This window comes from Taudactylus pleione, unplaced genomic scaffold, assembly GCF_031769625.1.
Source record: "Taudactylus pleione unplaced genomic scaffold, aTauple2 ptg001956l, whole genome shotgun sequence".
Taxonomy (NCBI): Eukaryota; Metazoa; Chordata; class Amphibia; order Anura; family Myobatrachidae; genus Taudactylus; species Taudactylus pleione.
The window spans coordinates 2,266,222-2,283,667 of NW_028286352.1; the positions used below are offsets into that span (position 1 = coordinate 2,266,222).

The window sequence follows — 17,446 nt, forward strand, 5'->3', positions numbered from 1 at the left end:
TCTCCTGGGCTTCTGAGTAGAATTTACATGTCTTGCTGAAATGACTGTGAATCAATAGTGAGCCGTTCTCGCTTGTTAGCAGAATTCTGTCTCATTGTTACAGTTTGATTAAAGAGATTGCAGCCGTGGTGCTGATTTACACTTGTAGGCACCTACCGGCATTACTGTATCCCTAGTTTCCATCCACAACTGAATGATGTACAGTAGCACAGTCTTAAGGAGCGTATCCACTAGGCAATAGAGGAACGACAGTACGATTACGACATTGTAATCGTACAGTCGTTCCCCATCCCCTGCAGTGCCTGCACTGAACGATATGTCGTTCAGTGCAGGCACCCTCCCTCATCCCCGAACATGCACAACCTGTCATTATCGGCAGATTGACCGGCATGTTCAGGTGATGATTGATGTCGAAAACGACCAGCGGTAGCGCACATCGCTGGTCGTTTTCGCCATTTTCATGCCCAATTTGTGAACGATGAATGAGCGATTAAACGATAATGATGTCGTTATTGTTCAATCGCTCATATTGATTGCCTAGTGGATATGTGGCATTAGAATGAGTTATTTGCGTTCACGGAAATTTAGTGGGCACTTATTTTACCGATCCTAACATGTACGTGTCACACAGGCACTGTTCTATAGATGTGTCCTCATATACCGAGCCGCAATACGCCGAGTGGCGTAAGATGCCTGGCACGAGTGAGACCCCAGGTCCTGTGCAAGCACGTCTTGCGTCGAATGTCTTTTTTGCACAAAAATTTGTCTTGGTTGCAATCCGATGCGACAAAACGAGATTAGACTGCACTGACTGATTTAATATGCGACAGGTGTTTATCTGTGTGCGTCTGTATACAAAGCTCAAATGAGGTTGGCAAAAAAAAAAAAAAAAAGCCACGACCGCTGCATGGTAGCGCTTTGTATACAGATGGGATTGCAGCAATAGTGTATGAGGGCACATCTGTATTATATACTGTATAGAAGTCTTTCTCTATGAACTTTACTGTTCATACAGAGCCGTAACTAGACTTTTTGGTGCCCTGGGCCAGAGGGAGCATAGGAACACCCCCCATTTTTTTTAATAGGGACATAAGATAGTGCACCTGAAAAAGGGCCATGGCCTCATGGATGGGGAAGGGCCAGGGAAGAGATAAGGGAGGCCAGTCAAGTACATTCTAAAAAACAATAGGTACAAGCTGATTGGTTGCTATGCGCAATTGGCCTACTTCGCCACTCTTACGAAGGCTTGTTACATCTGCCCCTATATCCATCCAGAACACACAAGTCCCAGAGCCCAACTTGTCACAGTGTTTTCGTCTGTGTGAATGGATCGCAGCAAATTGTGACATTAGGTTACTCCTGGTCATAATAAATATGGTATATAATAAAAAAATAAGTATTTTTTTTTTTTTTTACGCCCATTATTTTTATTGTTCGCCTGCAATTTTATTTTTGATAAATATAGAACTGTTAAGCAGAAAGAAAAAATAACTGTGGTCGCAGTACTTTTATTATACAGTTAGGACCTCGGGATAGTGATCGTTTTGTGAAACTATTGTCTTACAGGGATGTAGTCGGCATCCCTGCATGCGGGATACCGACGGTCTAAATACAGGCGCCGCAATCCTAACAGGTCGGGTTCCCGGCACCAGTATCCTGACCGTCGGCATCCTAAAGGTAAGTATCGGTGTGTTAGGGGGAGGTTAGGGTACGGGGTTAGGGTTAGGCACTAGGGTTAGGGTTAGGCACCAGGGAGGGAGGGTTAGGAAATGGGTGCGGGGAGGGGTAGGTTAGGGTTAGGCACCAAGGAGGGTTAGGGTAGGGGTTAGGAAAACACTTACCTTTCTTCCCTATGGGTTTCGGGATTCTGACTGTCGGGATGCCACTGTTGGTATTCTGATCAGCGGCATCACGACAGCCGGGATTTCATACCCAACCCGTCTTCCAGCGTCTCCATTTCTCATAGCTGGTCACAACGTCCCTTGGTCTTTAGGCCTCATGCCCACTGGTAATAAATGACATGCATTTAATACTGTTTCTAACTTGATATTTGGTCATGCCCATTTACTGTAACTGGGTACAACAATGGAACTCATTAGGTCCAACATGGGTACAACACGTATGGCGGTCTTCCGGATTTTGTCCAGGGTGCTAACGAACACAACACAGAAAGAGGCAACTCCCCAAACAAAAAAGGGGCACACTTAGGAAAGGCTTTTATCAAAGTATATTAGGGAGAAGATTTGGGAAAGATGACACAGGTCTATCACAGATAATAGTATACTTATACAATTCGCACACCTGTTTCTGTATTAAATGTAAGCTGTCCCTATTGAATCTATCTATTGATATCTCTGTATTTCTAATTAGTGTAATATGCTAATTACATTTTAGTATAATAAATAGAGTGTAATACTAATCCCTATTATACAAAGCATGTAACTTTTCCTTGATGAGCAATAAGTCCTTTGTGAATTCCTAACACTGCTTAAGACTCTAAACTGTTCTGTACAAGTATCATTACTGATATCGGATATAATTCCGTAATGGCCCTCAGTGGTTCCTCATTGGTTCCCCACCGGTTCCTCATGAATATTAATCCCATATTAACCCATGTGTAGGGATCAGTAGCCTTCATGCTCACATCGCGCCCAGCGACAAAGCATTTCATATCCTCCTCTGTTTGTTGTCTCTGTACAGGAGTGCTTTCAATTTATACTGCCAGCCCTACCTCACGCTATAGACCTTTTAAAGGATGCTATTGTAAAAGTAAAAGAAGTCCACGATGAGTTGGAAGATTTACCCTCTCCGCCCCCTCCACTCTCTCCTCCGCCAACGACAAGCCCTCACAAACAGACGGAAGATAAAGGGGTTCAGTGTGAGGAAGAGGAGGAGGAGAAAAAAGACAGCGGCGTTGCATCGACAGAAGATAGTTCCTCTTCGCACATAACAGCAGCAACAATTGCAGCAAAGGTGAGTGACAGTTGGAAGTGACACAGGCGTGACTTGTATGAGAGACTTATGCTTCGTTCGTTATATGTTCCCAAAATATGTTTAAGCTTTTATTGCTGTAAACCTATGTATGCAAGTGAACATTATACATACATTGTAGATTTTCTACTTTTTATGCATGTCTATTAAAATTTGCCTTGTATGCACAATATACACATGTAGTTTTGCAAATGCATAGAACTAAACTAAGCTGACCTGTTAGCAGACAGCTGATGTAACGTATGCAATCAGCAGAACTGTATCCTCTGGCCTCCCCTAAATACTCTATCCATAACCTGGGCTGACATCTTCCAGAGCTATATAGTTCTCTCTCCTGTGCATTGTACTTTGGCATCGCTCCCAGTTTTCTATTGGCAGGTGACATGGTATGCCTATTGTTATGCAAATACTGTACTAGTACAACATTTGTAAGGTATAGAAGTAATGAATATAGAGCATCGTATATCACATGCTAACTCAGTCTGGCCCTTATCATTTATGTTACCTAACAAAGTTGCTGCCTTAAAGGGAAGTCAGCTGCTGTCGCTAGAGGGACTCGCCATAAAGTAAGGTATAAAGGGATGTTCCACACTACAGATATTATAGTCCTAGGCAACAGTTAGAATTTTATTTACATCACATGAATTTCGCTGTGTGGAAGTGTGTATACAGTAGCTGTGAGGCACCAACATTGCTATGCATGTCCTATTGTGCCTCATTTCAAACTAGAGATCAGCGATTTGGTTTTAATCCATTTTACTCGGTTATGTTCGGATCTCAAATACGGCATCATATTGGCTATCCAGCTCTCACGTGTTTTGGATAGCCAATAAGATAAACCTGAACTAATCTAAACTTGTGCTAATTTGCCGAAAAGAACCAAGTCAAAACCGGACCGCTCATCTATATTTCAAACTGTTTTTGCTTATTTCATTACCATATAACTTGGTTATGTATTTACTAAAATTCCATAGAATGTGAACTATGTGATTTTATTATTATTATTACATACATACATATATATATATATATATATATTTATTTATTTTTTATGCAGATTGGCCGTGTTTTATTAGTTTGGTCAATATTTTATTATCAGAAAATTTTTATAAGTTTTATGTTAAGTACTCAGTGGAATTGTTTACATTAACTATGCCCCCCAATTGATTTTTTTTTTTTTAAATAGTATTAACAATTGTCTAGCCTCTTATACTTAATATTTCTGCTGACGTATCATTTCACATCCTCTTCCATTTAATATTTGTCACAACTGAACTTTAATAGCTTCAGCTACTTTACTGTACTTTTATTTGTTTCTACTTTGTTGAAACAATGTTGCCAAATTCCGGACATGTACCATACAATACTGTATAGTGAATATCATTTTGCAAATCCAAAATAAATGTTTATATATAAAAACACTTTTGCTGCAGGTGACAGTGTACCCCATACTGACCCACACATATGTGGGGGCAGAATCTTTTGTTTGAAAGATTCTCCTGTTAGAGACCATGTGCCCTCTTAGTAGTTATTGTCTGGTATTCACCAGCCTATGACTTAAGCAGTTAATAAATAAAAAAATCCCCACATGCCAGGGATCTAGACCCTAGATTCCCCCCATATTGGGTCAAATAAAAAAGGAGTTCCCGGATTTATTGCTATAACTTTCCTAGTTTAAAAGAAAAGAAGGCCTTGTTAGGCTGCATGATTATACCAACACAAAGTTAACATTTAAAAATTAGCAAAATAAGAAAAAAAAAATTTATTTTCAAGAGTAGATTTTTTACTACTGTACATGTACAATCCGGTTGGTTGCAATTTTGGGGTGATGAATTAATGTCGGAAAAAAAACCCACAGAGTATTTATTTATGGCGTTTATAAAAAACGAAATAATCATGTTTGATTTCTGTTCAATTTCTTGAAGTTTCAATTTAAAAAACACCTATAAGGCCAATTTTGTTACATTTTGTTTGACGTTTTATAATGAGCAATAAGAGTAATGGTATTTTCGGAAAATAAAAAGTCTTCTGAAAAAGAAACCAAGGTATAATTTGTGCGTGTTCTGCATAAAACAAAATTAACCATTTGATGCTGGATTGTGACTAGCACCAACGTCGGAAAATGGCCTCCGCACAAGGGTTAGAAAACCCTCAGTAATGTTAATTGGTTTAAGTTTCTCAGTATGCCTTGCTCCTTCCTGCTTCCGATCTACCATACAGTGCAGGTAACGTATTTGGTTTTTAACCGCATAAGTCAGTGACTCTGCTTGAGTGAAGCTGACCACGCACCATTGTGGATCATTGCGCATTTGGGATCACATTGAATGGCAGGACACATCCGGCATCACGGCATTGGAAATTACAATCCTATTGATCAGGTCAATTTCAATCACATTATTGTTGGGCACAGTGGTCCATTTTATCCGGTAAAACTTCCAGCTCGGCGAGATGGGTTTGCTGTGCCGGAAGTATACCTACAAACCGCTGTCATTCGCTAGATTATGAAGGTAATATGGCCAATCTGCTACACTGAGGAGCCAAAATCCCCCCCTTCAAAAAAAGAAGCCATTTTGAAAAAAAACTTTTGTGTCACGTAACACTTGATTTTATTACCTGTAGCTCCCCCAGTTATTTGTTGTGACTGAATCCTAGATTGATAGATCTATAACAATGAAATGACTTAATGTTTTCTGAGAATGGACATTATGTTGGTCAGTTTTCATAATGTTAAAGGGGTACAGGTTTGTTTTTTTTCTAAAAAAAAACTTTTCTATTTAATTTACTTTTGGCATTAGGGCCATTTTGCTAAGACCTTCATTCTTTTCCACTAAGTGGATAGGCAGAAGTAGATAATTTTATTACCGTAAATTCCTAGTTGACAGAGGATGCATAAAATCCATGTTACATAATTCCCTCTATGATCACAGGGGGTTATATAATCTAACGCAGACAAAGGAAATACTGTTGTGCTTCGTTGCTTTATACAATATTTCAAAATTACTCTGTAGGGGTCATTGCTGCTTTAATTTCTGCCGTTCATCACACTGAGCAGCCTAGTTAGGACTGGATCAGTTTATTAAAAATCGGAATAACTGTTATGTAGGTCAACAACATGCAAATGTTCGCAGATTTGATAAACGTTTGCTAGGGTGAAGAATAATATAACTGAATGCGTAATTATTCATGTGGTTAAAACCTTGTTTCTAATCTTGAATACAAACTACTTAATAATCTCACAAGGACACTAAACTGTTGCATATATTGAACAGTGTTGTTTTTTTTTTTAGTCTGGTTGGCAGTATTGTACGATAGATCATTTTAAAGACTTAAGATAATATACCTTAATCTGCTAATGTATCACAACTCTGAGGAATTAGCTTACACGCGGTTTGTTAGCGTCACCATATCCATATTTACTTTGTTAGATGTTACTACTTTTTAGGTAGCCAAAGTTAGATACATTAGTATAAAAAAGAAACGCGTTACAGTTGTAAAACAATTATATAAATGCACCTAAGCAGACATTTCCAGCACACACAGGGGCATATTCAAGTTATTTTTACTACGGATGAAATTAGCGTTTCTATTGCATGGCAGTTCCGATTACCGTATCTATGCACACTCCCAATTCAATTTGAATGTCCAATAATTTTGGCCATTAATAGTCGCGTTAGTTATGGGGAAAAATAGGGAAATTACCCTGTGTCCCATAAAAGTGCAAAAAAAATTATATAATATTTTAGATGTCTACTAATGAGCCAAAGAGAAATATTTGTGGCCCTTAATAGGTTTCAAATGGCTGATTTTTGAATTTTTTTTATAAAACATTGTGGAAAGACACCTGCAACTCCCACCTGCAAGTTTAAAAACAATGGTCTCCCAAATACCTCTCCCACATCTTTTAAGACATTTTTCTGCACTTTCCAGAATATCACCCCAAAAATGACATGTAATTACTGGCCAAATTAAGCTAATTAAAAGCTAATAAGTGCCTAATTAATCATTATATGGGGGTCTGAACCAAGTCCCGACATTTTTACCTTAAAATAGGGATTTTCAGAAATGTCTCATCTGCCCAGGGACTGCGAGGAAAAAGCTGTGTTAAATCTGATAAAAAATTACTGCAGCTAAATTTGCGCAGCTGATTGAATGGGAAAAATCTTGCGGCCAGACGTGTTAAGTTGAATTGCAGGTCAACGCGGCTAATTGCCCCATAGTAGTTATCCTAGTATGTGGATACCTAGCAGATATGTTTTATAAATTAACATAAATACAGGTAACAACACCATAAAGCCATAGCAGCTACAATGCTTTCAAATTACAAATGATACATATAACTCTCCACTACAGTTTACGGAAAATGTAATTGTCCCCTTTAAGCTTTTAAGATTCTTTTCATATTTTATGACAAAATGTTTTGGAAGCTTCATGCGAGTCCAGATGAAATGTGCAGTGAACACCATAACCACGCGTTTCACTTATTTCTGGCTCACTTTTACTCTAATACCCCTTTTACACTGCTGCGATAACTCGGGTTATTGATGGGTCTACCCAGGTCGCAGCTCAGTATAAAAGGGTCCCTGAAAAATAACCTGGGTCAAGTGACCCGGCAATCCAACCCAGGTAGCTACCAGGGTCGGACCCAGGATGGACCTGGGTAATGGTGCAGTTTAAACGGCTCAACCCGGGTTATCTGACCTGGGTTACGCCTATAATGAGCTGATTGGTGATTGTGGAGCAGTCACATCCCACTTTTTATGACCTCACAAGTTTAGAAGGGCAGACTAGGGCTCAGTGTGAACGGGGCTGACCTGAGAATAACCCTGATCGATGGTCCTGTGTAGATGGGGTCTGACCCGGGTTTGAACCATGTCTGAAAACCCAGGTCAGACCTGGGTTTTTGGTGGAAAAGAGGTATAAGTAAATGGCTTTATGCATCAAAATGGCGACGTCCGCGGGAAAGGGTGTGTGTAAAATTAGAATCTTCTGATGTGAGGTGTGCGGTGGTTAGGGGAGTTTTTTTCACTAAATAACGTGATTTAAACTTTTACTGGTGCTTAGAAAGTGCCAGTAATCAAGAGTCATGTTATTTTTTTTAATGTCAAATACACAAGAGTAACACACAACCAAGTATGTCCTGCCCTCTGATGACATATGTATGATAATATTTAAAGGAAAACCTGAAATTAGAATCATTCTCTTATGTACTTGTTCAGCAAGACAGGGATCTGAAAATTATGAGGACGCCTACGTGATAGCGGATAAAGTGTCACATATCAAATTAATCAGCACAGTCCACTGGTGCGTCCTAGTCGCATCGCATTGCGACTTAGAAGCATTTTCGGCAAAGAAATAAAGACGCCCGGCGCCAGCCGAGTCTCACGGAATTTGGGGCACCGAGGAGGGCTTTTTAGTGCGACTGCAGCAAAGATGTGTGAGAATATATCTGTACATGTTACAACCGTGTACCCAGCTTAAACTTTTTGTTAGATACAGTATCAGAAACATTACCCAGAATATACTCTCTCTCTTAATAGGGCAGTCATCTCTCCACCTGTCATCGCCATATATCAATGGATGGAATAGAATGTGTACTTGCTGTCTTAAGGTTTCAGGTTACGTTTAATAATACTAGTAATTGGGACCTGTTTTACGTCGCGTCCCCCCCCCCAGCACCAGACCCTCGCCCATCCACACTCCAGGACTGCTGTTACCCCTGCTCTGTGCCAACGCTACAGCATTCTCTTCTCTCCATAAAATTTGTCCTGGAGTTATTGAGGGGAAGGGGGGATCCCAACTAAAGACTTAAATAAGCATTCTTCCCAGTGACAAAAAATGGTCTTGGGAGACCAGACCTCTAAAGCCGCATATCCACTACACGACGTTCAATCGTTCCTTATACTGTGCAGTGGATAATGTGCCCACACATATATGTTGCTCAGTGCCGGCACCCTCCCTCATCCCCAAACATGCACAACCTGACGATATCGTCAGTATGGCAGTATGTTCAGGCGATGACCGATGCCGACAATGACCAGCGGGAGCGCACATCACTGGTCATTGCCGGGATTAATGAACAATTGAACGATAACGATGTCGGTATTGTTCAATCATCCATTTATATCGTGTAGTGGATATGCGCCTTAAGAAGAAGGTCCCTGTCTTCATGTAGTGATATGTTTGCTTGTTGTCTTGCCATTTCATTTAAATTAGCATTAAATTACAATAAAGGTAAGTATGGATTACTTGGGTTTGTGGAATGGGAAACCTCAGAATGTCTGGGAGTTTCTTCCTTGCTGTAACTATTTTTTGTTTTCATTTGATTACATAATATAGTTTTATGTATTTTCGTGTCTGTGTTCTGCATTTAGTTCTATGTCCTCTTGTGAATACATATCCAGCTCATTGTGTGTTGTTTATCAGACCCATCCATCCCACACCCGCCATTCTAAAGTTCACAAGATCCCAGAGCACAGTTGTACCCATCATGCTTCCATCAGTTCATCAGAATTGGTAAGAGCCAGCGAGTTCTTTCTGTACATGTACCCTTCACTACTGTCTGTCGTAGTGTTCATTGTAGCACAATCCGTGCAGTTCCTCTCTCCTGCCTGAGGTGTCGCTCTCAGCTCTGGTGCTACTAGCACACTCGGGTCTGTATGTCAGCAGGTTGTTGAATCAGCTGAGTTTGCTAGAAGCACCAGAGCAGAGAGCAACACCCCAGGCAGGAAAGAGGAACTGCATGGTTTGTGACAGGTGCAGGGTGCTAGAATGAACACTATGCATTGACCATGTGTTACATGCCATGTTATGTCACATTGGATGCATACACCAGCCATAGATTTATGGTACGTATCCACTAGCAGATAGTGGAACGACAGTAGGATTACAGCATTGTAACCGTACAGTCGTTCCCCATCCCCTGCAGTGCCTACACTGAATGATATGTCATTCTGTGCAGGTACCCTCCCTCATCCCTGAACATGGTAAATCTGTCATTATCGGCATGTTCAGGCGATGATTAATGTCGAAAACGACCAGTGGGAGTTCGCATCGCTGGTCGTTTTCGACATTTTCATGCACAATTAATGAACGATAATGATATTTCTCAATCACTCATTTTAATCGGCAAGTAGATACGCAGCTTTACATCTGATACAATAGGAAAACCAGAGTAACGGCATCCATCTTGATGAACTCAACAGAGACATCAGCAAGACTATGATTTGCATGAATTGAACTTAATCTGTTTGCGGCAATCGTTTTCTGATGCAGTAAAAATATACCGTAATACACTAAAGAATCGCAAAGATTCTCGAAGTGTAATTAATTCAACTAGAACCTGTTACTTTAATGTAAGTTTGAAAATGGAAACATGTCCTTTTGATGGTCCAATGATTAAATTCTTTTGATTATCCCCAAAATGGATGTACCTGTAACGTATAATCCTGAGGTTCCCAAACATGGTCCTCCAGGCACCCTAACAGTTCAGGTTTTAGAGAGAGCCATTTTTGAGCACAGCTAGTTAAATCAAATTGATGGAGGTACTAATTAAGTCACCTGTGGTCAAACATGGAAATCCTTAAAACCTGGACTGTTAGGGTGCCTTGAGGACTGTGGGTCTCATTCAGACCCGGTCGCAAGCGCTGACTGCTCGCAACCGGGTCGATGTTAAGGCCCTGCGAAAACGCAGCCGCCGCACTGTGCGTGCGCAAGCCCCGGAGCGAGAGAGAAACTCTCTCGCTCCGGAGCGCACTACAAAAGGGGCGGCTGTCGATGGTGATCGACAGCTCGCCCCGTTTTTTTTTACACAAACGGAGGCGTTCCCAAACGAACGCCTGCCGTTTTGTGGGTGGCCGCACTGACATCAGCAGTGATGTTAGTGGGGAGCTTCCTGCTCGATCAGAGCAGTAAGCTCCCTGGGGCTAGCGGTTGCCGAGACCCAACCTTAGGGTTTCGTCGCAAGCCCCGATGGTCGCGATGGTCTTGACCATCACCCTGGTCGGTCGCTAAGCTGTGGGTGGTAACCCGCAGCTTAGCTAGCGACCAGGAGACCGCACTTAAACAAACAAGCGGCCGCCCTCATTCAGGGAGAGCGATCGCTTCTTGCGACCACCTCTGAATGAGGGCCAGAGTTTGGGAACCACTGATATAAACCAAAAACATAATTAAACATATAGGGGTCTGATTCTGAACCACATGCAATGCCGATCATCACAGTTGAGCAATGTTGCTACGACACGTAAGCGAGAGTCCCTAAAAATCCTGCAATGCATGCGTTACACAGAGTGTACGCACAAAGGCGCAGGTGTGATTAGGCGCATTGTATCAGAAATGTGCTGGGCGGTGGCAGGGAGGAGGCTAAATAGCACACAAAGATAGTCCGCGTGTTTTGGGAGTGTCGCAGGCGTGTAACTGAAGTGGTTTCAAACTCAGGGCCTGATTCATTACGGATCGCAACTGCGAATGCAATAGAGATTACGCACGTAGTTCAACTGCGATAGTATTGTAATAATTCCAATGCCGCCGCAGCACTACACAGGGACGCCCACTTTACCTTACACACATCCGTAATGTTTAGCAAGAATGCGACACCATCGGTACCATCGCAGCCTCACAAGGCATGACCTTACTCAGAGATTGCTAACAACCACGCACGCTATGAGGCCTCAGGCTGCGTAGGGCATTGCATTGGCTAATTTATGCACGCCCCTGCAACGGCGTTAAAACGCACTGGCACGCCTGCATTTCGCCAACTCCCCCGTTACCACTCACAAACGGCTCTTCCTGTCATTCTTTCTGCGATGGGTCTGCGTAGTCATTGCAGTCCTGATCGCAGTGGCCAATTCGCGCACTGCGAAGCTTACGCATGCGCAGAATGCAACAATCAGCCGATTGCGTGCGTATTAGCAACTGCGATTCTTGCTGAATCAGGCCCTTTAGATGCTTAGTCGCTCACATTGGAGGCCATACTGATAATAATAGCACATATTTTGAATGAAATCCATCTGCTGTGTTTTCTTCGTGTTCTGTAATAAAGTGTTGTGACAGCTTGGTTCTTCATTTACTTGTCTTTGATATTGAAATGTCACCCCCCCCCCCCCCTTACTATCATGCGATACCCTTGTAATTCTGCCAATGAATGCCTTCCTGAATCTGCTGTTACCATTTTGTGTGGAGCTATATAGAGAACTACTGAGCCCCACATATAAAACTTCAGCTATGAGCCGTGAAGGTAGAATGATAGAGACGCACCTCTCTCTTGGTGCCCAGCAGCAGAAGAGGACAAGTGTGGTGGACGTATTTAGTAGTATTCCATGCACATTTGTTCAGCTTAGTGATGCTTAGGGGTATATTTACTAAAGTGTGGGTTTTTAGAATCTAGTACCTTCTAGAACAGGGGTGGGGAACCTTTTTTTGCCGAGGGCCATTTTGATATATATAACATTATTTGCGGGCCCAGTGCAGGCCATGCCCCCTCCATGTGACATCACATGAGGCGGAGCTACAATCGCCGGTGATTACAGCAATGCCTGAAGCATCCTGAGGATGCTCCGGGGAGCGGGCAGCGGTGTGACCGTCTGAAAAGTCCCAAGGACACTCCAGGTGACACTGCTGAATAGATTCTGGCTGCAGGGTGCCATTCTAGGCACCCTGCTAGCAAGATGAGGCTAGCAGAAAAAAACTCAAAGGGCCAGACCAAATGATTCTGGGGCCTTATACTGCCCCCGGGCAGGAGGTTCCCCATCCCTGTTCTAGAAGATAGTAGCTAGAATCTGATTGGTTGCTGTGGGACACATCTCCACTTCTAGAAACCCGCACTTTAGTAAATATACCCCTAAGCCTTTCCACACACATCTGTGTAAACTGTATGTATATACTATATATAGAAGAGGAAATTCAGGGCCCGATTCAGATATGGACGCATTTCACGCAGCCGATGCATCTCTGTACCCAGCGACTGTGTGGTAATATGCTAATGCCGCAGGAGGCATCTTGCGTAAGGGATGTAGTCAGCATCCCGGCGTGCGGGATGCCGATGGGTGAAATACCGGCGCCGAAAATCCCTACATCCTGGGACCAGAATTCCGACCTCCTGCATCCTGAAGGTAAGTATCGGGTGTAAGGGAGAGGGTTAGGGTGCGGGGCTAGGATTAGGCACTAGTGGGGGAGGGTTAGGTTTAGGGTGCGGGGAGGGGGAAGTTAGGTTTAGACACTAGAGGGGGAGGGGTGGGGTTCGGGGAGGGGGAGGTTAGGTTTAGACACTAGAGGGGGAGGTTAGGTTTAGGCACTAGGGGGGAGGTTAGGATTAGGCATCGGGGAGGGGAAGGGTTAGTGTTTCCTTATGGGTGTCGGGATTCTGACTGTCAGGATGCCGTTGCCGCTTTTCTGACCAGCGGCATCCCGACCGCTGAGTCAGTGAGCACGTTACGGGTTGGGTTTAGAAGTAGGACCACTGCTTTTTGGAACAAGTTTCTGATTTCTTCTGGTGATCTGCAGTATTTTGAGGATTCAGTGTTCAGCCATATCCTAAAATATAAACTTGGTGCTTCCCTAACCTTAAACAGTTTTATCTGATAGCTTGTTGGGTAGTGAAGGAAGTAAAGGTTGTCATTATTCTAACAAAATGAAAATACTTTAATTATTTGAGCAGTACATGTCCTAAGTGTATATTATACCGCCGCACGTCATCCCGGCGGATGAAATAACGACGCCGGAAGGCCGGCAGATGAAAATCCCGACAGGGAAAGTAAGTTGGTTTTCCGTAACCCTTTCCCACCCCTAACCCTCCCTTAGGGGTGCCTAACCCTAACCTTCCCCCCGGGGGTCCCAGAGCCTAATTCCCCCTCCATGCACCCTAAACCTAACCCTCCGGGGGGGGGGGGGGGGCTAACCCTAACCTCCCCCTAACCTCCCCCCTGGGGGTGCCTGACCCTAACTCCCCCTTCCCTAGCCTGCCCCAAACCCTACCAGGGGGTGCCTAACCCCAAGTCCCCTCGGGAAACCGTAAACCTAACTCTCCCCCCCACAGCTTTCCGCTTGCGACGCCCGGCTTACCTACGTTCGGGCGGGATTTCACTGTTGGGAAGCAGGCGGTCGTCGTTTCGTCCGCCGGCTTTCTGACTACATACCGTCATATGTATGTAGCCTGAGTTTGGTTGTAGGAATCCGATCTTCCCCTGGGTGATGTAAAGTTCTATCTCTCTCCTGAAACTTACAGAAATGTCCTCATACATTGAGCATCTTTCCCCCATATTGGTGCGAGACACCGGGAACATCTGAGATCCTCTGACGGGAGTGGCGTATTTCATATTTTTTTTACGTTACATCTTAGTCGCATCGCAGACACAGTGAAAATCCACTAGGCTGCGACTTTAACCGTACAGGAATTGGTTACACACACTCAAAAAAGTCGCAGATAGAGGAGCTTGGTGTAGGGAAAAGCCGAAGTCGCTCACATCAGAGCCCTTTTTACTCAGATTCTCCCAGATACCCCAGCTAATAAAGTATGTGCCAGCATTTTCTGTAACCTTATCCTTGCTGTAAGAAGTAATCATTCTAGCACAAATGTTCTCAGTATTTAGCACGTTTAAACTCCTATTTATATCTAATTTTTTAGAACTTTTTTTGACCACATTATAATAATACAACATAATAGCAGTTGCCACAGACCAGAAAGGCAACAATAGGATAAATATGTAAAAATAAATGAAGCCCCATCCCCCGCAACTTAACCCTGACACCCTCACCCCTCCCCCTAGTGCCTAACCCCAAGCCTAATACTTACCGTCCGGATGTCGGCAGTCAGGAGTAGGTTACTCTCCATGAATGGGAGCCAAGCAATATAGGGCTGTTAAAGGTAATGTCAGCACTTCAGATATAAGTGGTCAAACACCCTCTTACCCAAACATAAAATATGGGCTACAATTAGCAAATAAGGGATGACCCAACAAAAGACATTGATAAACAATAATCCAATGATTTATTAGTTAGATTAATGGCATCATATTACAACTCACTATTGTCATAGATAACTGAAATTTAAAAATAACAAAATCATTTTCATTATTGTAGACAACAATGGTTAAACGAGAAAAGGATGGGATACCAGCGCTAACACATAGCACTAAACGCTAATTAGAGTAGTCAGAATGGAGGGTTTCTAAAAAGAATATATATATTTAATATAACAAATTGAACAATAATCATCTAAAAAAGACATAAGTTAATATCCATTGAACCAATTGGGTATAGAACAGACTGCATAGGAGATCCACATAAGAAACTGTTAAGTCTCAATAGTAATCAGTCATACTCCTTTGTAACAATATGACCCAAATGAGCAGCGGACTGTTACCGGTTCAGGAATCACAAAGTTCATTCAGTCCTTAGCAGTGTTTACAGCAGAAGATTAGGTTGATGTAGATCTTCCGGATGTTCTTTATAGCTGCCAATAACTAGGGTAATTCAGTCCGGATGTAAATCCAAACGGAGTTTAGAGTGGTATGTCCAAATGGCAATCATGTGATATTGCGCTCAACGCGTTTCGCTGGGTATGTTAAAGTCCAGCTTCCTCAGGAGCATGTAAAGATGCGTTCCCAAATAGTCTTTATATACCTGTTATAAGTCTATTGATTAATCACATCTGTGTTTAATTACAACCAAACAGGGAAACCGTCCATTAAAACTCAAAAAATCTGTCTAATACCAAGGCAATCCTACTTAATCACATCATGTTTAGAGTCCAAAGCTATAGCTATAAACATCCGCAAATAGGTATTAGCTTATTATTAAGGTCTTCAGTTAAGCATAGTTTACAGAATCCGTCCACATGATCACTCCTGATCACATGACCCGGAAGAGCCGCATTCATTTTAGGTGAATGGAGAAACACAGTTTAGTGTATTGGATGGAGTCATGTGATCGCGAATCACATGTCACCTATGAGCCACTGGATATTCAAGTAAAGACTTTACAATAGTGATGTCACTATAAAGGTCATTCGTTCTCATTGGTGAGTGATGTTGTTAAGGGAACAAGTAATAAACAAAACATAATCGATTGATAAATAAAATAATAGTAATTATAAACTTGAATGCTAAGCGATATAGACCAAAAAGAGATTTATATTAACTAAGGGGACACATATGTATCATCTTATATTAAAGTTCTACAAAAGATCGTATTTGAGCGAAATGTAACCGTTGATCCAATCCTGATCATGTGACCTAAAATAAGTTTATTGATTCTAAATAGAATAGATACCTTTATATAAACTTCTCACCTAATTACCAGTCATACATTACCCACAGATATATAATTTTAATATTAATATAAACTGACTAAATCGGTGACAATCCTATTAATCCTATAATTTAAATATAAAAAAGAGATAAAGAAAAAATCAGGAGAGGGGCAAAGATCTCATTATTTAAAGTATAGAAGGTGGATTAGGGTCATAGGGGGCGATTCAAATGTTTTTTTGGACGTGATAATTAATGAGCTCCCGGTTTGCTATTCAATTTTTCTGGGTGCTCATTAATTATCGCCCTCGTCGCTGACTATAAGACGAGGTTTAGCCGTGTAAAATGGCTAAACCCGTCTTAACGTCTGCTTAGGGTGCGCTATGTGCGATTAGCGCGCCCTAACCAGGGTGTTTCAGACACATTTCTGCTCGCACCCTCCTGAGTGCGTGCAGAAATGCCAGCGCCGGCGGCTATCGCGCCCCGACAGAGCAACAATTGAATTGCTCTGTCGGGCGTCTAAAAAATAAAAAAAATCCCTAAAAAAAAAGAAGCTGTCGGCTAAACATTTGAATCGCCCCCATGGAGTCAGGTTCTGCTTAGTGTTGGATTACTGAAATTAGTTCTATTGTTTCGTTCAATCCATCGGGATGAAGAGAATTGAATTTGAGCATCCAGAACACCTCCCTACAGCATAATTTAGTAAACCTATTACCACCATGTTCCATAGGGGGAATACATTCTAAGCCTATAATTGATAATATTGCCGGATTACTATCATGTTTATTTGAAAAGTTTATTTGAAAGTGTCGTGAGACACTATGTAGTCTGTTCTGGTTTATAATGTTTCTACGATGCTCCATAAATCTGACACGTAGACGTCTCATTGTCCTACCTATATAGTATAGGTTGCATTCACAACTCAATACATATATTATGAATTTAGAATCACAATTAATAAAAGGTCATCTTATATTTCAGAATGTATAGGAATCTGCACCTCAGTTGTTCTCCTTGACATGTGAGAACACATAGTACAACGAGATTTGCCACATCTATAGAAGCCACAAGGTTTAGTGCTCAGCCAACTAAGGCCTCTTGGTATTTCTTCTAACCTGGTACTTTTAAAATGTCTGGGTGCCAGAATGGTTTTCAGGGATCTATTTTACTGGAATGTAACATGTGGTTTGATAGGAAGAATGTCTTCAAGTGAA

At 42.0% G+C, this 17,446-nt stretch overlaps 1 protein-coding gene across 16 annotated transcripts in view; it reads left to right on the top strand.

The window, feature by feature from the left end:
* Positions 1-17,446, top strand: part of GPHN (gephyrin) — a 383,133-nt gene that overhangs the window by 226,220 nt on the left and 139,467 nt on the right. For 10 of the 16 annotated variants that reach the window (XM_088465315.1, XM_088465310.1, XM_088465314.1 and 7 more), the window contains exons 7-8: positions 2,701-2,973; positions 9,415-9,504. In XM_088465315.1, the coding sequence (XP_088321441.1) occupies positions 2,701-2,973; positions 9,415-9,504 (363 nt within the window). The remainder of the gene's footprint in view (positions 1-2,700; positions 2,974-9,414; positions 9,505-17,446) is intronic. The other 6 variants (XM_088465316.1, XM_088465322.1, XM_088465324.1 and 3 more) reach the window with 1 other exon arrangement.